The sequence below is a fragment of the Geotrypetes seraphini genome, chromosome 10 (assembly GCF_902459505.1).
Source record: "Geotrypetes seraphini chromosome 10, aGeoSer1.1, whole genome shotgun sequence".
NCBI classification, from domain to species: Eukaryota; Metazoa; Chordata; class Amphibia; order Gymnophiona; family Dermophiidae; genus Geotrypetes; species Geotrypetes seraphini.
This window is the reverse complement of record NC_047093.1, coordinates 47,078,839-47,101,286: the sequence shown is the minus strand read 5'-3', so window position 1 is coordinate 47,101,286 and position 22,448 is coordinate 47,078,839. Positions and strand designations below refer to the sequence as shown.

At 43.0% G+C, this 22,448-nt stretch overlaps 1 protein-coding gene across 1 annotated transcript in view; it reads left to right on the top strand.

Moving 5' to 3' along the window:
* MAP2K4 (mitogen-activated protein kinase kinase 4) overlaps positions 1 to 22,448 on the top strand; it is a 150,818-nt gene that overhangs the window by 111,122 nt on the left and 17,248 nt on the right. Inside the window, exons 9-10 of the mRNA XM_033961139.1 lie at positions 7,341 to 7,418; positions 17,432 to 17,580. Coding sequence (XP_033817030.1) covers positions 7,341 to 7,418; positions 17,432 to 17,580 — 227 coding nt within the window. The remainder of the gene's footprint in view (positions 1 to 7,340; positions 7,419 to 17,431; positions 17,581 to 22,448) is intronic.

The following is a 22,448-nucleotide window of genomic DNA, read 5'->3' as shown; positions in this document are numbered from 1 at the left end:
GTCCGACGCAGGCGGGGATCGTGAGAGCAGCCACCGCTGCGTCTTTGAAAGAACGAACGGCGGCGGCGAAGGGAGAGAGTACTGTAGGGGCATGCGGCTCCTACCTGCGGGTTTCCTTCCGCCGCTGCCGCTCCTTTTCAAAGCGGCCTGCTTAGGTTCATGGGCGGCTGTATTGAACCTCGCAGGCCGCTCTCCATATGATAGCATGTTCCTTCTGACGCCCCATTTCTTTGTCCATCTTTAGTTTAGTTGCTAGCTTCTCATGAACATAGTTCTTTGAAAATAGTTCAGGATTTACCACATCTCTATTTGTTTTTGTATTCTGCAGTTCTTTCCCCTGGCACTTCAGCAGTGAACACAGAACAGAAATGTTTGTCAAGCAATTCAGCCTCAGCCTTTTCTTTCTCAGTTTCCACATATTCTTTCCCTTCACCTTGAAGTCTCACAATGCAACGTTTGCACTTATCCTATCATTAACATATCTAAAAAAAAAATGTCTTGTCCCCCCCTCCCCCTCATTTTATCATGTTGATTATTTTTTCTTCCATTTGCATCTTAGGTTTTCTGACTAATTTATTGGCTTCTCTTTTCCAGATCGTTTTGCCTGTCTTCTCTTTCTGCAATCTTTTGTAGTTATGAAAGCTTACCTATTTTTCCTTACCTTTCAGGTACTAGTTTTGAGAACCATAATGGCCTTCTTTTACTTACTTTCCTTACAAAATGGTTTGTTGCTCTTATAAGAACCTTCAGGAGGGAAATAAAAAACAGGTGGTCAAGAAATATGTCAAGACAAACTCCTGATACAACCAATATCTTCACTCCAAATGTTACAACCAATAGCTTCCCTGTAATCTTCTGGAAATGACCAGAATCTCTTCCTTTTGTAATCCACCTAGAACCGCAAGGTATTGGCGGAATAGAAGAAACTAATGTAATGTAATATTTGCAGCTCCTTTCAGTGTTGCCTACTTTTTTCCTATGTCTTCCAGATGATCCTAACCAGACAACTCTTTGATGTAATCCCCCATCTGTACAACGTTAGCATTTTTGAAGTCTAAAACCTTCATTTTTGAACAAGCCCCCTCTACACATGTCTTAACATTAAACCATACCATCTGGTGATCACTGGAAACCAAATAATCACCCACTGTAACATCAGAAACACTTTCTCCATTTGTAAGCACTAAGTCTAGTATGCCCCCATCCCTTGTGGGTTCTATTACCAATTGCTGGAATAGCTCTCCCTGTAGAAAATCCAGAATCTCCCTGATTCTAGAGACCCCTCAATAGGGATACCCCAGACAGCATCTGGCATATTAAAATCACCTATTAGTAGTACTTCCCCTTTTACAACTCTATTTTGAATGCCCTCAATTAAATATTTGTCTGTCTTCTGACTATGAAGGAGGCCTGTATATTACACCAGTATAAATACATTTTCTATTCCCTCTTTCCAGGTTGACCCACAGTGCCTCTTCCTTACCCTGTAGGTCGTGCAATTGTTTGGCTTTAATATGATCTTTAACATAACACCACTCCCCCTCATTTTCTTCCTACTCTTGTCTTTTCTGAACAGACTATAACCCAGTATAACTATAGCCCAGACATGGTTCTCCATGAACCATCTCCATGATCACCATGAGATCCAAGTCAGCCTCTTCTATCACAGCCTCTAGAATCAAAACCTTATTTCCCATACTATGGAGATTTGCATATACTGCTTTCCAGATGACATCCCTTTTTCCAATGTGTGCAGAGATAGACAGTGATTCATTTACCTGGGGGCTTTGATTATCCAGTCTCAAGGATTCTAGTTTCAGTCCTTCTTCAGTAGGTTAACTAGTCTACTACTGAGACACTTTTTCCCTTCTTTGATGCACACCATCTCTGCTCAGCAGCCCTTGAAAAATCATCTCATGGTCCATGAAGCCAAAATGCTCCCAACCACTATCTGCATAGCCATGTATTCTTAGAACTTCTCCTGTTTCAAGAGATAGGTTGATCAAATTTTTAAAAATACTTTATATATATGCATGCAATTCCTTTGATATAGTGGATGTGCCTTTTCAGCTGATATTAGGGGTGCATTGAGGCTTCAGTGATTTTATTTATTTTTTTTTTTTTACTGGTGAGCCCTTAGATTTTTGTTCTGGTTTATTTTTTTTAGTTACTGATAAAAGGAAGCCTGGTGATATTTTAGTAGTTTTCTTATTTTTATGATGAGAAATTGAGGTGTTGAAAGATGAGGAGCAGATTAGATTATTTGAGGATGTGCTCATCCAAAAAATACCCTTGTGTTTTGAGGTTGTAGAAGTTTTCAAAATTGTGTAAGTAGCGATACATACCAAGAGGGGGGATCAAGTGTGAGTAATCTCAAGGTGGCCTTTTCATCCTGTGAGAAAAGGGAGGGTGGAAAACCGAGGAAAAGAAGCAGGGGAAAAAAGCTTGGGCATAACATGCCAGGTTGAGAAGAGGACAAATAACATGGAGGAAGGAAGAACACTAATAAGAAAGAACCTCTTTCAAGGGAGAGTAAGAAAAGGGTGATATCTTCAGGATGCAAGTGTTAAAAAAGTGGTGAAGTGTGTCTGGAAGGATAGAGTTGGGAAGGAAGAAAACTATCTAAAGAGAGCAAGAGAAAGAAAGAGGAATAACATCTGAGAAAGGGAATGGATGCAGAGAGGAATATTGTGTCTGTAGAGAGGAAAGATGAAAGTATAAAGAAAGAGATTGTGTCTTGAATAATTATTTAATATTTTTAGAAAAATTATTAGATGTAAAAGTACTTATAACCTTCATCCAAACTACATTACTAAATATTGCCTTGGTAAGAATACTTAAGAACATAAGAAGTTGCCACCACTGGGTCAGACCAGAGGTCCATCGCGCCCAGCGGTCCGCTCCCGTGGCGGCCCATCAGGTCTATGACCTGTGATGTGGTTCCTGTCCATTTCTGTAACCTACCTCTTCTTTTTATCTGTAACCCTCAATCCCCTTATCTTTTAGGAACTTATCTAAACCTTCCTTGAAACCCTTCAATGTGCTCTGGGCTATCACAACCTCCGGAAGCGCGTTCCATTTGTCCACCACCCTCTGGGTAAAAAAGAACTTCCTAGCATTTGTTCTAAACCTGTCCCCTCTCAATTTCTCCGAGTGACCCCTTGTATTTGTGGTTCCCCACAGTCTGAAAAATCTGTCCCTGTCCACTTTCTCTATGCCCCTCAGGATTTTGAAGGTTTCTATCATGTCTCCTCTGAGTCTCCGCTTTTCCAGGGAGAAGAGCCCCAGCATTTTTAACCTGTCAGCATATGAAAAGTTTTCCATACCTTTTATTAGTTTAGTTGCTCTCCTCTGGACCCCCTCTAGTACTGCCATGTCCTTCTTGAGGTACGGCGACCAGTACTGGACACTTCATGATGATTTATTTAAATAGAGCATATACTCATTACTAAAATTAAATCCAGTACCATCCTGAATTCTCCCAGTACATTCTGTTTTATTTTGCCCTTTAGCTGAGTCTTGAATACACACAGGGACTTATGTACTAAGCATTTTCCTATAGATCAAAAATGGGGGAAAACATTTAATACCGGGCTTCCTAAATACATCCTACAGACCATACAAACAGTTTTTCACAAGGAAGGGGGCGATGGGAAAGGAGAGTCTGAAGTATGGGAACAAGAAGAAATAAATAGAAGTGAGGAGATGAAAGAAGGAAATGAAAAGGAGTGAGTAGAGAGTGGGGTGGAGATATGGTATGAAGTATTGGGAGAGCCTTTGGAATCCATTATGAAAAACCATGGTATTGGAGATGAAGTAAAAGGTAGAAGAAAAAAAAAGAATTAAGGGGTTGATGCAGGAGGGGTTTTATAATAGGAAATAAGCTGAGGCTATTGAGGGAATGAAAGGAATGTCCATGATGGAAGCTGAGGGGGTAATAGTTGAGAAAGGAGGAAGAAATGGGGGACATTGGGAGACTGAGGATTGGAGAGGGCAGGAGAATGAAGGATCTAAACTAAACTAAACCTTAAGCTTATATACCGCATCTTCTATATAAAGATAGAGCTCAGCACGGTTTACAGAAAATTAAAAAGAATACAATAGGGATAGGGATAATTAGAAGGAAGCGAAGATCACAATTTTGAAAAAAGCCAAGTTTTCAGATGTTTTCGGAATAATTGTAGAGAGCCCAGATCACGCAACTGGACAGAGCTCAGTAATTTTGAAAAGAAGAGACTTCTCTAATTTTCCAGTATAGATGATGCCTTTCAGAGTAGGAAAAGATAATTTAAGTTTTTGAGTAGGTCTGATAATCTCAGATCTTGTAGAATTCCAAAATAGAGGAAGGAAGGAACAATACCATGCAAAATCTTAAATGTAAAGCAGGCACATTTGAAATAGACTCTAGAAATAATTGGGAGCCATGAAGTTTTAGCAAAAGCGGAGAAACATGATCAAATTTACTTTTTGCAAAGATCAGCCTAGCCTAGGGATGAGACCTTAGCTGGGTCTGAGGATCAGTATCAGTCTTGCATTTTCTATTTTCCAATATTAGGTGTATTAATGTTATGGGCCTTGTGTAATAAGGGGTGAGTGTGGCACAATGATTAATGCTACTGCTGTGGGTTCAAACCCATGCTACTCCTTGTGACCCTGGGCAAGTCACTTAATACCCCCCCCCCCATTGCCCCAGATACATTAGATAGATTGTGAGCCCACCGGAACAGATAGGGAAAAATGTTTTGAGTACCTGAATAAATTCATGTAAACTGTTCTGAATAAATATTTCAAATGCTGTCTTTTAATATGTGGGATTGTTAGTTTTAGTACTAAAAGTTAGTGTGGTTAAGTAAGTTTCGGTCTAGGTTCTCTAAGTCTCTGCAGGGTTTTGTTTTAGTTTGAAGCAGAAGGAGAATTTTACTGTTCTTCAGTTGACAACACTATGAAGAGTTTTGTGTTATTTGCAAAGTGTAGCAGGAGGAGAGTTTTCTCTTCCTAAGTTCACAACACAGTTTGAATAAATTTCTATGTATGTAGTGAGAATCGTGGTGTTAGGAGGGCTTAGGCAATTCTATATAGGACGCTCATGTGCGATTCTCAAAAGTCGCTTATACAGCTTCTGAGACCAGGCAGCTTATACAGAATCTAGCCTTTAATGCCCTTCTCCAAGAAAATCATGTTAACCTTTTTTGGTACACGAAGGGGCATATTCTGGTGGTTTTCCAAGCACACAGACAAACAGTGAACAGTGAAAATTATTGTGCATTGCTACGAATTGAACTTAAACCTGTTATTGAGAAAGACATGGGGGAAGCCACTTATTGCCCTGGATCGGTGGCATGGAATATTGCAGAAGAGACAGTTCAACAGCTTGGGTTTGAATGTCTTCCACATCCTTCTTACAGCCCAGATCTGGTACCTAGTGATTCACATCTTTAGCCCACTGAAGGAGACGCTACGAGGTTGCAGGTTTACCTCTGATGATGAAATAAAGGAAGTGGAGCTCACCAGGCTTTGGAAACAGCCAAAATAACTCTTCTCTGCAGGAATGCAACAGCTAGTTCAGGGGTGTCCAATGTCGGTCCTCGAGGGCCGCAATCCAGTCGGGTTTTCAGGATTTCCCCAATGAATATGCATGAGATCTATTTGCATGCACTGCTTTCATTGTATGCTAATAGATCTCATACATATTCATTGGGGAAATCCTGAAAACCCGACTGGATTGCGGCCCTTGAGGACCGACATTGGACACCCCTGAGCTAGTTGAATGATACAACAAATGCATCGATTTGCATAGGAACTTTGTGGAAAAGTGATATGTTCAATTGTTCACAGTTACTTCTATTAAAGCTGTTAAATGTATTTTGCTTTTACTTTTTGATTTACCCTCTTAGTTATGGAGAAAATAACAAGAAAAGTCTTAATTCTCTCATCAGCAGCAAACAGGACGAGGAGACAAGAATAGAAAGTATATAAAATACAAGCAAGCCATCCAAAAATTGCTGGAAGACTTTCAGCACAAATGTTAACAGTTTAGGAATAAAGTTTCAGATCTGGAAACCCTAATGGTGAAAACAGACTTAGACATTGGGGTTATTAAAGAAATATGGTTCAATGATTCTCATAAATGGGGTATTGCCTATAATCTGTTTAGGAGAGAGAGAGATGTGGCAGAAAGGGGGAAGGAGTGTCTCTCTGCATCAAAACAATATAAAAACTATTGTTGATTTCTCCAGTGCTACTCAAGCCAAGAATAGTTGTTCGTGCGGGGGGTGCCGGTTTGAGCAGTGGGGGGGGGGGGGGGCGGTTATCGGGGGGAGGTTTGACTGTATTTTCCTTTATACTAGAACAAGATTCCCAAATTTCCCATACTTAATTACAAGATTCTCTAATAATTTAAACGTAAATGTTGAGCAAACATCTAGGGCCCTTGCATAGACCCAGATAGACCCAGCCAGACGAGCACATTTTCACTGCATGTTCTCTAGTACTTCAAATCGATTACATCACTTGCAGTCTGCAAGACCGATCCAGCTGTTAGTTTTTCGTATAACCTTGCCTCCAATGTAGCTTGTCCAAGTTCTGGCTAACCCCAATCCAATAATTCCAGACACAATAGAGTATCTAAAGAATAGGTTAGCCCTCTACAGTCTCTGAAACCTCTTAAGATCCTTTCAGGGAGCATCACTATCCGTATCCTTGTCAGAAGAAGTCACACAAAGTGATAACCTGTCAGCTAGCTTACTCTGGAGCTCACTGCTAGAGGAGTTATATGTAACTTATTCAGGATGCAGATGAAAGCCTTGATCTTCTCCTAACCCTTTGATACTTGTGACAACCAAACGAGCTTGCTTTTTTTGTTTTTGTTTTGTTGATGTGATGAAATTTCTGTAAGATTCAGGACTTTATGGAAAGGATAATGTTTAAATAGTTGGTAGATAGAAAGTTTTAAACCAGAATTATTATTTATATGTCGTGCTTTGTCTATGAATATTAGTAGATGTGAGATTGTAACCTGCTTAGATTAGAAACAGAGAAATATGATGGCAGATAAGGCCAAATGGCTCATCTAATCTGCCCATCTGCAGTAATCATTATCTCTAAGAGATCCCACGTGCCTATCCCATGCTTTGTTGAATTCAGAGACAATCTCTGTCTCCACCACCTCTTCCGGAAGACTGTTCCATGCATCTACCACCCTTTCTGTAAAAAAGTAGTATCTTTTCACTATGACTTATAGATCTCTTCCTGAATAATAATGTCTTCTGAAGTAGGATTTAAATCTGCAGGAAACATTTCAAGTTATTTATATCTAATAATGATTTTACCTTTTCTTGCAGCCAGAAAGGATAGACCCTAGTGCATCCAGGCAAGGTTATGATGTGCGTTCAGATGTCTGGAGTTTAGGAATCACGCTGGTGAGTTCACATCTCATTTCCCTTGTTTTGTTGGAATTACATGACTGACTGTGCTTATTCCTCCCTTATAAAGTAGGAAAATCAGTGACTTCTGTTAAGAAAAAGCTACTACATGGTTATTTTGACACAGACCAATCGTTGCAGGGCTCATTTTCACAGGAGATTTCTCCTGTGATTATTTGAAAAGTAACACTGAGATGTCAAGGTAGTGGAGTTGAAGAAACAAATTGCTAAAATGTGCCAAGTATATTGTCAATTTGAGATTATGTAAACATTAGACATGGTGTTTGTATCCATTCTTCATGAACTTGTATATGTTCTAAGAGCAAACAAGCAAAATGTAGAAACATAGAAAATGATGGCAGAAAAGGGCCACAGCCCATCCAGTCTGCCCACACCAAAGACCCACCCCCTATCTACCTCCATGAAAGATCCGACATGCCAATTCCATCTTTTCTTAAAATCTGGCACGCTGCTGGCCTCAATTACCGAGATGTAACCGTCTGCCTAGACAGACCGTCTGCCTAGACAGACTGATCAAGCCCCATGACAGCTTTCCCATGCTTCTCATCCACGTCGGAACGAACGACACTGCCAGGAACACCCCAGAGAGCATTTCAGAAATTTGTGATAATACAGAGAGGGTCAACTTATAGTTTTACTTGCTGGTTCCTAAAAGAGCCTTAGGATTTGTTCTCTAATTGTTCCTAGCCATCAGTAAATTTGATAATATTCTAGAGAAAAGATAATAATGGGTGGTGGTGGTATACAACTGTTAAATGGGGAAAAACATTTACACAGATAACTATGTTTGGAGCCAATAAGGATTTTTTTTTTTTTTTTTTTTTTTTTACTGCTTTAGAATTCATTACTGATAGAGGATTTTTTAAGCCTTCCTCATAAATTGCTGTTAGGGCAGCTTTTGCAACCTTCAGTATTATGCGACACATGAATGCATTCTTACTGATACTCTGGTCCCTCAAAAATGCTGGCATTATAGCAATTTCCAAAGCTCACAGGTTTTCTTGATTCACCAATCAGAAGCTAGAATCTGGTTGAGGACACCACCCCCCTAGTGGATGTTAGAAGAGATAAAATTTTCAAGGACAATTGTAATTGTTATGACACGAACGCAAGAATGGGTACCTACTTTTGTGTTTTTGAATCAGATAATCATAAAATAAGTGAATTTGTTGGACCTCTTGTTTCAACATAAAATTAAAAAAAAAAAAAAAAAAAATAGTGGAGAGGGAAAATACCAGTAATAGTTGGAATTAGAAATTGTTAAATGAATGAATGAATAGTTTATCAGCTGAAACAGCTTCTAGTGCAATAGGTTTGCCATTCTGGATGGATGGGTAATATCCCAGTGCCCGCAAGCTGTGCAGAGGGAATCCACTCCAGTTTTTTAATCCCTCCTATGTCACCAGAGGGCTCCGTTGCCCACTTCAGTTTTTTCCTTCTGTTGGTTTATTACGGTCTGTAGCTGACAGGCCGATCCCTTGTGGTACTTGTTGTGGCCAGCCTGCAGAAGCATTTTTGGAGCTTGGGCCATTCCCCTTGTAGTATTGCTCGGCTACTGCATTGCAGGGGCTTGAGCGCAGGCTGTTAGGCATCCGTAGGGGGCTCAGCGTGATCTTGCAGGGTGCTGGCTGCGTTTCACCTCCCTCATTTTTGTATCTGTGGGGCTTGAAGGCTCAGTCTAAACACCAGTCAGACTGGCAGCCTGAACATTTAGCGCTGGAAAGACATTCAGTTGTGAGGCAGTGATTTCTTCTCCCAGATTCCACTACCCTTTGGAGCTGAGGCAGACTGCAGCATATTGCCAGCACAGGTCACAGTGAATAAGGCTGTTATAGCCTATGAGGAAAATTGGCAGGGGTGGAGGGGGCGGCAGGTGCCTGTAAATTTTAATTTTGATGGTTTCTGCATGGTTTGTGCTGGACAGGCACTTGAAGAATGTCCTTGGGCCACGTAGCATGTGAAGGAAGGGAATGGGAGCAGTCAGCTTAGTCTCCCCTTTGCTCTCTAGGGTGTGAAGTCCATTGGTTGGGGCTATATTTCTTTTGGAACCCCGAAGTGGCGTTTGTCTTAAATGCAGGGGCGCAGAGGTCGCAGAGTTCAAGAAAAACAAGCTGGAGTCCTCTACAGGAGACTCAGCGCTGCCTAGTACAATATTTTCTCCAAAATGTGTTAATTTGATGTGGAGAGCCTTTCAGGATAGCTGACCTTCCAAAGGAAAGTCTGGCAGCACTTCTGAAGATGCATGAAGGGGCAGGGGCTCCCAAGTATCTGCTGCAGCTGCCCAGGATCTAAGGGGCCTTTCAGGGAAATTCAGAGGTTGTAGGGTCTCTTAATGTGCCCTTGCTGTCTCAGGGCATGCCCTCCCTGTCAGGAGATGCAGAGTCGCGGACAGGTGCTTGTGCATTAGACCCTGTAGTAGCCCTCGATCATGAGGATAATCCCACAGTCCTTCGTCTGCTCAAGCCCTCGGCTCTACTGATTCTATATGGATGTTAAACTTGTACTCCCAGCAGGTCCCCTCTGCTCCATCCTCTTTTATGAGTGGAGTGAGAACTCAGTCTTCTACGTTTCCCTAGCATCCCGATATCAATGTTTTGGTCATGGAGCATTGGAATGCTCCTGAAGGGTCCCTTAAAGTGCTCAGGACTATGGCTTTGCTGTATCCTATGGCACAGAAGTGTTCAGTCAGCCCAAGGTAGATTCCTTAATAGCGCAGGTTACCAAACGCACCTCTCTACTAAACGAGAGAGGTGTGGTGTTAAAGGCACAAGCGGAATAGAAATCACTAATGTAATGTAATGTAGATGTGATTTTCAAATGACAATTTGAAGCTTTAGCCTTAGGAATCAAAGCGGCCACAGTGGTTTCTTTTGTGATCTGTGCCTATCATACCAGGTTGTGGAGTTTTGAACTGGTAATTGACAAGCCTTTGCCCCAGCTGCTATAAGCAGGGGTGGATTATATGGCGGATGCTTTGTACGACATTATCGGAGTCATGAGCAAAGTTTGGCTTATTCAATCTCAGCCTGCAGAATGTTCTGGATCAGGCAATGGGCTGGTGACTCCACCTCCAAGGCTACTCTCAGCAGATTCCCTTTCAAGGGACAAATGTTCAGTAAGGGCAAGTGTAGCAGATTCTCAACCAAAATCTGCCCGACAGCAGATCCAGACCCTCTGGAGGCTCACGGTGCGTTAATTTTTGTGACTCCAGGTGTTCTCAGAAGTATTCAGGAGGATCCACCTCAGAGATTCAGACATAGGTTCTCAGGGCCCATACAAAATCAGGGCCCATATAAAATCAGGCCTCCAGTTCCCATCCTGCTTCAAGCTCCAAAAAGACACAATGATGCCAGGGTCAGAATGGTTCCCCTCAAGATAGGAGGATGACTCTTGGACTTTGTGCAAGCCTGGACAAGCTGTTATATGTGTTCCTACAGTGACCCATGATAGCAAGGATCCTCCACAGGATCGCAAGCCAACGGGGAAAGGTCATTTTTGTGGCTCCAGATTGGCCATGCAAATCATGGTATGCAGATCTAGTTCATCTTCAAACAGGTCCTGGGTGCTGCCGGACCTCCTGTCTCAGGGACCAGTGGTCATAGAGGATCCGGATCACTTTGCCCTTACGGCATGACTCTTGAGCGTGAGTTGTTAGCACACAAGGGATATTCAGAGGTAATCATTGCTACTCTGCTCAGGTCTAAAAAGCCGACGCCGGTCTCTGCCTATGCTAAGTATTGTAAAACGTTCCAGCTCTGATACATCAAGGAAAAGTAGCAGCCTTTCTCTGCTCCGATCTTCGTGACATCAGCCTTCCTCCAGGCTGGCCTTGACAAGGTGCTCAAACTGGCATCCCTTAGAGTCCAAGTAAAGGGACTCTCTTGTTTTAGGGCTCGATACTAAAGAACTATGCTAACGTCTCATCCAGATTTAACCAGATTCCTAAAGAGAGCACTATGTATCAAGCCCCTGGTGAGACCTCCATTCCCTTCTTGGGATCTTAACATAGTTTTGCAAGATCTCAGCCAGGCTTTGTTCAAACAGCTGAAGGAAGCGTCCTTGATGGATATGACACTCAAAATGTTTTTTTCTTTTGGGTGTTTCTCAGCGAGAAGGGTCTTGGAGTTGCAGGCCCTTTCTTTCAGAGAGCCTTTCCTCAGATTTTTGAATCTGGATTCTCTTTGCGTACCATTCCATCCTTTTTGCCGAAGGTTATTTTGGTGTTCCATGTTAATCAGAAAGTCAGATGGCCGGCATTCTAGTCCACAGGTTCCAAGAGAGAGGACTAGATTCTGAAGTAGTTGGATGTTAAGAGTGCTTCTCTGATAGCCTCAACTCAACTTCAAGATATCTGTGACCATCTTTTTGTGCTTATAAATCCAGCTAGACATGATGTGCCCACTTCCAATGATACGATTTCCAGATAGATCCGTAGAGCCATATCATCAGCATATATTGTTTATGGGAAACAGTCCCCTGTTTCCATAAGGGTGCATTGAACTAGAAATGTGGCTTCTTTGTGGGCAGGTGGTCTCCCCTGAGGAGATTGTAGAGCAGCGACTTGGTCCACTCTATATACAATCTCCAAGTTTTATGGAATAGTTGTAGCAGCAAAGGAGGACTCCACCTTTGTGACCTCAATGTTACAAGCCGGTGGAGTGAACCCACTCTAGATTCTGGGACTCCTTTTGTATGTCTCAGCCATCCTGAATGACTCACCTGTTGAACTAGAACAAGAGATTAGGTTCTTACTTTGCTAATATCTTTTTTGCTAATACCTTTTCTATTAGATGTGTCATTCTGAGCCCTCCATCCTGTCATTTATTTCCTATGCCTGCCTATTGTCTCACTCAGAATGTTTGTATCCAAACCTATCAATTGGATGCCAGTTAGACCTTAAGAGTATGAAGAATAGACTGTTGCTAGGACATTTTGGAGTATTATTTAAACTTTATTAATGCTTCTGTTTGACATGATTGTTTCGCTATTCTGGTTGTTCATTGCAAAAAAAAAAAAAAAAATGAAGTTAAAAAAAAACACCTACGCAGACCTGTCGATAACACAGCTTTCATAGACTAAAGAGGGGCTAGTGGATGAATAACAATCCTCAAAGCAAACTAAGGGCTAGATTCACTAAACCTCACTTACCTTTCTAGTTCGTTTCTGATCTGTGTCAGAGTCGTCACAGCCGACCAATTCAGGAAGCCTCAACATGCAAATTATCTCAATCGGTGGCACACCCCCACAGTGACCACACGGATCACTGTAGAGCGATCCTGACACATGCGCAGACCATCTTCTTTGCCTGTAGATGGTCTGCACATGTGCTTGTTCTCTTGACAGCATGGAACAGAAGAAAAAAAAATCAGCTGCAGAAAACACGGCCGCATAGCAATCCAGTGCTGTTTGAATAAACCGGTTCCCTATCCAGCCTTGTAGCAGGAAGAAAGAAAACAGCAGGGAAAAGCTACAAAAGCCCCCGAGAAGTCCTGCTTATAGCCCCATGGTATTAATATGTTTAATTAAGGTGCTTGGGCAAAGCTGAATGGAGAGAGTTTAAGTACAAGAAAGGCAGAGAGTGCTGCTGTATGAGAGTCATGCTGGCAAAAGCTGAACGTTTCCAAGTACTGGAACAACAAGAGGCTGTAGAGCAAGGCTGGCCTACGGCATGCCCAGGTGAGGTACCGGTTCAGGGCGCCAAAAGTCTATCTCACTTTCCCAGCATTCTAATTTGCGAAAGCATGTTTTGCTATAACCGCTGTACTCTCTTCTCTACATGGCCATCGGCACAGGTTTAAACTTGAAAACAGGTACTTTTTTTTCTGATAGATAGAACCCTGAAACCGTCGGCGCAATGTGCAGAAACAGCGAAGAAAGCAAATAGAATGTTAGACATGATAAAGAAGGGAATTATGAGTAGATCAGAGAAAGTTATAATACCGCTCTACAGAGCCATGGTCAGACCGCACCTAGAATACTGCATCCAGCATTAGTCTCCATACCTAAAGAAGGATATAAAGCTGCTAGAGAGGGTGCAGAGACGAGCAACGAAGCTAGTGAAAGGTATGGAGAACCTGGACTACCAGGAATGACTTAGGAGACTGGGGTTGTTCTCCCTTGAGAAGAGGAGACTGCGAGGGGATCTGATCGAGACTTTGAAAATACTGAAAGGATTCGACAAAATGGAGCAGGGAAAGCAGTTATTTACAATGTCCAGTGTGGCACGGACAAGAGGACATAGACTGAAGCTGAGGGGGGACAGGTCCAGGACGAATATCAGGAAGTTCTGTTTCACGCAGCAAGTGGTGGACACCTGGAATGCTCTCCCAGAGGAAGTAATTGCAGAATCCAACGTTCTAGGATTTAAGGGTAAACTAGATGTACATCTCCTTAAGAGTGGCATAGAGTGAAACGGGTAAGGGTAAATTAGATGCACATCTCCCTTGAGAAGCATACAGTGATATGGGGACTAAAACTATGCCAGGGTACACCTGGCGGGGCCTCCGTGTGTGCAGATCACCGGACTTGATGGACCCAGGGTCTGATCCGGAGATGGCAATTCTTATGTACTTATGTTCTATTTAAACCAGCAGCAGTGCTGGATGTTGCTCAAGGAGGAGAGCACAGCAGCGAGAGCAATACAACATGCTCCTGCCGCTATTTAAAGGGTAAGGGGGAGGGCAACACAACCCCTTGAGCATGTACTGTGTGAATTTCGGTGGTCAGAAGCAGTGTTCCCTCTAAGCGGGCGGGTGTTGTGAGCAAACTTTTTTCACCGTGAGCCAAAAATATCGGGCGCCAGCAAGTTATGAGCCAACTCGCCCGATTCTCCTCTCGCCGCCCTGCCATCTGCCGTACGCCTCTTCCGATCGTGCGCTGTGACGAGAAACGTGTGCGCTGCGATGTAATATTTTGTGCGCCAGCGCACGCCAGCGCAGCTTAGCGGGAACACTGGTTCAAATGGTTTTATTTATTTCCCCAAATTTATTTTTGTTATACGCATTGAAAATATTTGATATTGCGTTTAAATCAAAATCTCAATAAACTTGAAACGAGTGCCCGTGAGATTGTGGGAGGGTTAAATACTCAAAACTTAGAAGTTTTTGCTACGCCAGCTTTCTGGTATCTTTACATACAGTGGCGTACCTAGCATATGTAACATCCGGGGCCCATCATTTTTTGGCACCCCCCCCCATCTGTAAGAAAAACATGATTTTTAGTAACAAACCACACGTCACACATGAGTACCTAGGAAAAGGCAGCATCTTACATATTGCAGTGAGCAGTACATCAATACACCCATTGTAAAACTAAACAAGCCAGACCAGCACAGATCAATCCTACACCGTCAATCCTAACAGAAAACCATGTCTTTCGAACACACAGAACACAGAAAACACCTTCGCCTAGTAAGGAATATGTAATCACAAACTAACCCCTCCCTCTTTTACAAAACTGTAGTGTGGATTTTAGCTACGAAGGTAACAGCTCTGATGCTCATAAAATTCTGAGCATCAGAGCTGCTACCACCAAGGCTGGTGCTAAAAACGCTTCACAGTTTTGTAAAAGGGGGGATAAAATAAAAATACATAGACAAAGGTTAAATTGAACCAGCAAGAAGCTGGACTCTGCATACAATGCTTCACAGAAACAGTGACACATGTCTCCTAAAGCAATAAATAAATAGAAATTTTTTTCTACCTTTGTCTTCTGTGGTTTCTCCTTTCCTCATCTTCTTGTAACTCTCTTCCTTCCATTCACTGTCTGCCGTCTCTCTTCCCCTATATGGCATCTTCTCTCCTTCTATGCCCCTTCCAGAAACTGTATGCCTCCCCCTTCCATCTCTCCTTTCACCCCATTGGTCTGGCATCTCTCTCCTCGCCTTCCCTCTCCCACACCTCTCCTCATAGTCTGGTATCTCCCCTTCCCTGATTCTCTGGCATCTCTCTCCTTTCCTTTTCTTCCATCTTTCGCTCCCCCTCCATGCTCTCACATCTCCCCCTTCCTTTTCCCTTAGACTGGCATACCTTCCTCCTATGCTCCAAGCCCTGGCATCTCCTTTAATTCCCTCCCTCATCTTCCTTCTCCCTCCAGCTGGGTACCGCAACACTCTTCCCTGCAGCTCTGCACTTCCCCACAATTGCCATGCTTCGGTTCCTCTTCTTCCTTCCTTCCTCCCCCCCCCCCCCCCGCGGGACCCTGCGGCACCATCAACTCTTACTCCCTCTAATGTCGGCCCTGCAGCTCCAGACTTCCTCGCACCTTCTCCCCTCCCCCTTTGGATCGCTATTATTTTAAATGTTATAGCCGCGGAGCTGTATCCATCAGTGGAGATGTCTAACCTCGGCCTGCCCCGGAACTCTTACTGCAGCAGCCGCCCGTCTAGGCAGGAACAGGAAGTCACTGTTGCAGTAAGAGTTCCGGGGCAGGCCGAGGTTAGACATCTCCACTGATGGATACATCTCCGCGGCTATAACATTTAAAATAATAGCGATCCAAAGGGGGAGGGGAGAAGGTGCGAGGAAGTCTGGAGCTGCAGGGCCGACATTAGAGGGAGTAAGAGTTGATGGTGCCGCAGGGTCCCGCGGGGGGGGGGGGGGGGGGGAGGAAGGAAGGAAGAAGAGGAACCGAAGCATGGCAATTGTGGGGAAGTGCAATCCCCCCAATGCGTCCCCTTACCTTACCTCCCCTTACCTTTGCGACGCGTGTGTGCGCTGTGAAGAGAAACTTTGCGCTGCGATGTAATATTTTGTGCGCGAGCGCAGGCCAACGCACCTTAGCGGGAACACTGGTCAGAAGTGCTCCAGGAAAGGCTTTGCACTGGGCTAATGGAGCAGGGCGGCAGAGAACTAGGGAAGCAGAGAGCAGGGCAGTCGGAAAAGACGTGAGCAACTGGTCCTCAGGAGTCGCTCAGGTTTGTTTCGGCCAGCCCAATCGATTTATTTAGTGAATCACTGCAGGAATGCATTTCCCCTCATTTGCATGTTGGAATCGGATCAGGTACGGACAAGATCGTCCAGAAGGTTAGAGAATCGGGTTGGGCTCGCAAACTGCTTGGGACACAATCAGTCAGTTTAGTGAATCTAGCACTAATGCTGTAAACATACTGATAATAACTTCTTCAGTAAAATACCTTGCTATACCATTTCCATGTAAACTTTTAATCAACCAACGTTTCAATCAGTCCCAATCACTATTTCAACTAGGAGGTAGATATATAGATCAAATGGATCAAAGAGGATTTAGTTCATAGAAACTCATATAACTTATATGTTATTTCAGGTCCACATCCTGTGTGATCACTCTGATGTAATCATCTATATCATAACCTTCCCATCCCTTAAATTGGCAAAAAATGCTCAAATTGGTTTGCATGTGCTTTATATCTCAAAGAAAGAAGAGAACAGCAACACTTATCTTATATATATGGATTACCATATCCAACATTGGTTTATAGATGTAACATCCGATGTTCCAACCTACTTAGGAGCGTTTCAGTCTGCAAAGACTTTCATCGGGAGAATTTGGCAATTTGTTGCTGAACTCTATGTTTAAACCATGCACTTTGCTGCATAATGGACAAGAGCTAGCAGTTTAAACTTAGAGTTCAGCAACAAATTCCCCCAATGAAAGTCTTTGCAGACTGAAACGCTCCTAAATAGGTTGGAGCATCGGGTGTTACATCTAAAAACCAACGTAGGATATGGTAATCCATGTACATAAGATAAGTGTTGCTATTACTTTTGTATTTTCATGTTTATATTGTTTTATTGTGAAAGAGTGTATAATAAATCATTTTCAGAACATCAGCATCCACAGTTTTTGTTTTTTATCATTTGATTGATTCTACTATGAATTATTGGGTCTTCTTTTTTTGCTTTGTTGTGTTAAATTAATTGAATACCCAGTTGCATGTTTTTGAGATTCTGGATGTAAGTCTGTTCTTATAGGTATCTATAGATTACTATAGTTTATTTATATTCTTTCAGTATGAGCTGGCCACAGGGCGATTCCCATACCCAAAATGGAACAGTGTATTTGATCAGTTGACACAGGTGGTAAAGGGAGACCCACCCCAATTAAGCAACTCGGAGGAAAGAGAGTTTTCTCCAAGCTTCATTAACTTTGTCAACCTGTGGTAAGTGCAAAGACACTTTTTCTTCTAACCTCCTAAAACTTGCTCTAATACATGGACCTAGAATTCATATTTTCATACCAATTTTTTGCATGCATTTGTTTTTTTTTGTTTTTTTAGTGTTGTCTATAATGCACAAGATTGGGAAGGCCAGTTGAATTTTGAGGAGTCTTGGAGCCATATTTTCTGTAGAGGATTACTTTTCCAAAGAGAGAGACTAAGCTGTATCTTCCCCTCAGCCTCCCTACCCTACCTGTCCTCATTTATTCAACCATGTGTTCTATAATACTAACTCTCTCTTCTTCCTCCTCTTCTTTTTTTCCTTACTTTACCTGAACTTTTTATTTTTATTTTTATATATATATATATATATATATTTATTTATTTATTAAATTTGGGTTGGTTTTTTTTTTTTTTACAGAAAGCAACCTAAAAAGAAAATACAACTTATTCACAAAACAGCAAACAATAGAGCTAATTACCAAAGAACTTCACATAAATATATTGTGAATCTCCCTCACCTAACTTCCCCAACCGAGCAGATCCCCACAACCCACCCATCCAAATTCCCCCCACAGCAATAAGCAGCAACCAAACACAGGTTCTCAGGCCAAACAAAAACAAATGGGGGAGGGTGATATACCCAACAGGGCTCTACCTCAAGTGGCACTCAATAGACTCTTTCCAGGTAAAGTAGGAATCCCACACCTTATGATAAAAAGGCATAGTGTGACTGCAAAGTGCTGTCAATTTAGACATAAGCTGTAGGGAGTCCAAATAAGCCCGTACCCTGCAGAGACCTGGGACACCCCTATGTTTCCAATGGGCCGCAATGTCAAGGCGTGCTGCTGTGAACAAATGCAGAGCAAAAATATGCTCCGCTTTAGAGAAACCCAGAATCGGAACATTTCATAGGCAGCAAGCCATCAATAAGGGACAATGTTTTCTCACAACGGCAACCAAGAACTGGCCCACTACTTGCCAATAGCCTTTCACGCCAGGACAACTCCACCACACATGACAAAAGTCACCTCGAAGCCCACATCCACACCAATAAAGCACAGATCCCGAAGGATAAATCTGACTAAGCCTAACTGGGATATAATACCAACAGTAGTAGAGTTTATATCCATTTTCAATGAAAGCATAAGAGACCGAGGTAGCAACAGAAATTTATACACAGCGCCCCAAGAAGAGTGAGAAGGTGTAGCCCCTTAATCTATCTCCCATTGCTTCCTATAAGGGTCCGAGGTCGGAATACGAGCCAGCAAAGCTTGGTATGAGCGGGAAATCCCACCCCGACCAGTTCCAATTTCCAGAGCCTGTTCCAATTTCGTATTACTCAGGCAAAGGTCCCAAAACGCGTGCTTATATCGAAAAGAACATAATTGAATATAATAGAAAGAATCCACTGCCAATAACCCAACCCACTGCCAATACTCAAATGAGTGTAATTGGTCCTCCCAACATACCCAAACCCGCGTGAGACCACTGCCGACAAAATGGTTCCTCACCCCCCGGAAAAAACCCTGGAGTCAAACAAATCAGTGTCTGCCTAAAATATATCCGCTCAGGAAACATTTGACATCGCACCTGGTACCAGACCCGCAATGTACACTGCAAATAAGGATTGGAGGTATGGGTATAATGTCGCACAGTGTGGATAGGTGCCCAGGGTAACTTCCACAAAGAGATCGTAGGCAAGCACTTCTGCGCTATCTGTATCCAGGGCCTGTCTAAATAGGAACACCAAGCAGCAATTTTCTGCAATCGGGCGGCCTGGCAATAACCAAAAAACAGTTTGGGCCGATACAGGATAGCCTGACGTACCCATGTTTTTTTAAAATTCCAAATGAAAGCAAACACCTTCCTGTTGAGACGGTGAAAAAAGGAATCTGGCAATGAAATAGGAAGAGCCATGAACAGATAGAGCAAGCGCAGGAGAAGCATCATTTTCACTGCTGCTATTCGACCAGTCCAGCTCAGAGTAAGTTCCTCCCATCCCTCGAGATCTTTTTACAAATTGCCTAAAAGCTCCGGGAAATTAACCGCATAAAGCTGGGAGGAAGTCGCCATAAGCTGGACTCCCAGATATTTAAGGGAAGAGGAAACCCAACGATAAGGGAAATCCCGCCGAAGTATCCGCGCAGTCTCCAGGGAAACATTGATGTTCAAAATCTCAGATTTGACTAGATTCACCGTGAAACCCGACGCTCAACCAAACGCTTGCAAACAAACCGAGACCTCCCGCAGGGAGGATTCAGGATGCTGTTAAAACAAAAGAACATCATCTGCATAAAGCAAAACTTTGGATTCGCGAGAGCCCATAGTAACCCCATGAATACCTCCGTGGGCACGGATCACACAAGCCAGTGGTTCTATGGAGAGTGCAAATAAGAGGGGAGAGAGCACCCCTGCCGAGTACCTCGATGCAATTCCAAAGGCGCCAAATAATTCCCATTCACTTTCAACCGCGCCAGGGGGGAAAGATATAAAGCTTTATCCCAGTGGAGAAACTTTCCCGTAAAGCCCATATGGGCCATGACCTGGAATAAGAAGACCCAATTAACCCTATCTAATGCTTTGTCTGCATTGAGGTACAAAAGCACCGTTGGAGATCCCTCACGCTGGGCATACCACAACACATGCAAAGCCATCTTGATATTATCAAATGTTTGTCTATTGTGAATAAACCCAGCCTGATCAGCATGAACTAACTTAGGGATAACTAATTGCAATCTAGTGGCAAGCACCTTTGTAAATATCTTGTACTCTGTATTAAATAGAGATATGGGGCGGTACAAACCACAACTGATGGGTGTCTTGCCAGGCTTGGGAATTACCAAAACCACCGCTGTTTGCCAGATAAAGGAATTTTTCTATACTAGGAAAACAAACTTTTCAGTGGTAGCCCCAACTCTATGGAATGCTTTACCATCTCATCTCCGTCATGAAAAATCTATCGACAAATTTAAGACTAACCTAAAAACATTTCTATTTCAAGACGCATTCAATTGCGCTTGAATTTCTCTTCTTAAACCCACTAACCGCTTTCAAGAAGCGATCCTACCCCTAATGTTTTATCCTCTCTTTATCCATTTCCTTTCTACCCCCTTTTTTTTTTTCTCCCCCTTTCTTATCTCTAATAATGTAACTTTTACCCTCTCCCCCCTTTCCACCATCACTTTCAAGTCCTTCTTGTCGATGTTCTTTAATGTCCACTTCCCCTTCTTTCCATAGACATTTCTTTTAACTATTATTTTTTTATCTCTATTTTAATATTTTATTGTAAACCGGCTAGATACTCGTTGATGGTCGGTATATTAAAAATCAATAAACTTGATACTCAGCAGGGGTGTCCCTGAGTCCAGGGTCGCAAAGACCCGCACCAACAAGGGCGCAAGCAAATGTCGATAGGTTTTATAAAACTTATTGGTATACCCATCTAACCCGGGAGCGGTATGTAAGGGTAAGGCCTTAATAACATCCAGAATCTCCTGTTGGGCGATGGGACCAGAAAGCAGGCCGTGTTCTCCCTCCGATAGAGTGGGTAAAGACAACGAGGAGAGATAAGTCTCTACCTCTGGGATCTTCCACAGCTTGTGGTTGATATAAATCTGCATAGTACACCTGAAAGGCCGCCCCAATGTCATCAGTGGAACGACACTCCTGCCCCTCCAGAGTGACAATATAGGAGATAAAATTCCGGGTTCTCTGCTTTTTCAGTTTGTTAGCCAATAAACGACTAGACTTATTGAAGTAAAAATGCTCTTGATGCACCTTCTGAAGGTCAATACTAAGGGCCGCTAGCTCAAGATCTTTAAGAGCAGTGCGGAGTTCACATATTCGGGTCTGAGTGGAATCCGAACCCGGGGATACCCGGTGAACCTGTTCCAGCACAGAAAGCTGTTGCCAAAGTGACTGCTCTTGCTGCTGTCGGGATTTATGAATATGAGCCTGTAAGGCAATGATTTCACCACGCAAAACAACCTTCAGACTCTCCCAAAGTAAACAAGGCTCAATATTGTGAATATCATTGAATTCTAGATATTCCTTGATCGCAGCTGCAATCACCTCGCCATGCACTGGATCTGAAAGCAGATAATCCAGAAAACACCAGAGACACCAAGAGGGTGAGGCACTAATCTTTGAAGGGAAACCTGTACTGGCATATGATCTGAAAGCGTGCTAGAAAGATTGAGCAGGAGTCCAGCTGGGGCAGCCACTGGCGGTCCCCCAACCATAAATCAATCCAGGAGCCCGAGTCCTGGAGCGGAGACTGAAACCTGAAATCATGCTTTTGGGGGTGCATATGTTGCCATAAATCTACCAGTTCCTACTTAGCAATCAGAGAGAGAAGACGCTCCTGGTCCTTATAGGCCGAGGGACCCTGTGTGGTGGAGTTGTCCGAAGTCGCATAGGAAGTCAAATTAAAATCCCCACCCAGCAGTATGAGGCCTTCAGTAGAACGGCCCAGCACCTCACTCAGCTTGTCCAAAAAAGCCCCCTGACCCACATTAGGGGCATATATATTGACCATGGTGTAAGTCTGGTGACCCACTGTCGCAGCAGCAAATAACACCCAGCAGGGTCACGTATCACACTGTGGACCTCCCCTGGAAAAGAGGAGGCTAACACAATACCCAGTCTCTATGTTTTTTTATTTTCCTGAATATTAGAAGCAAAATACATGAGAGGGAATTTAGGATTATGCAGTAGATATTCATGTCTAGATAACAAATGGGTTTCTTGAAGGAAAACTATATTAGCCCATAGGCGCCTCAGTTTCCTATTCAGTAGATGACGCTTAATGGGCACATTCAAGCCATTAACATTGAAGGTCACACAGCAAAACTGAAACCCCTCAGTCT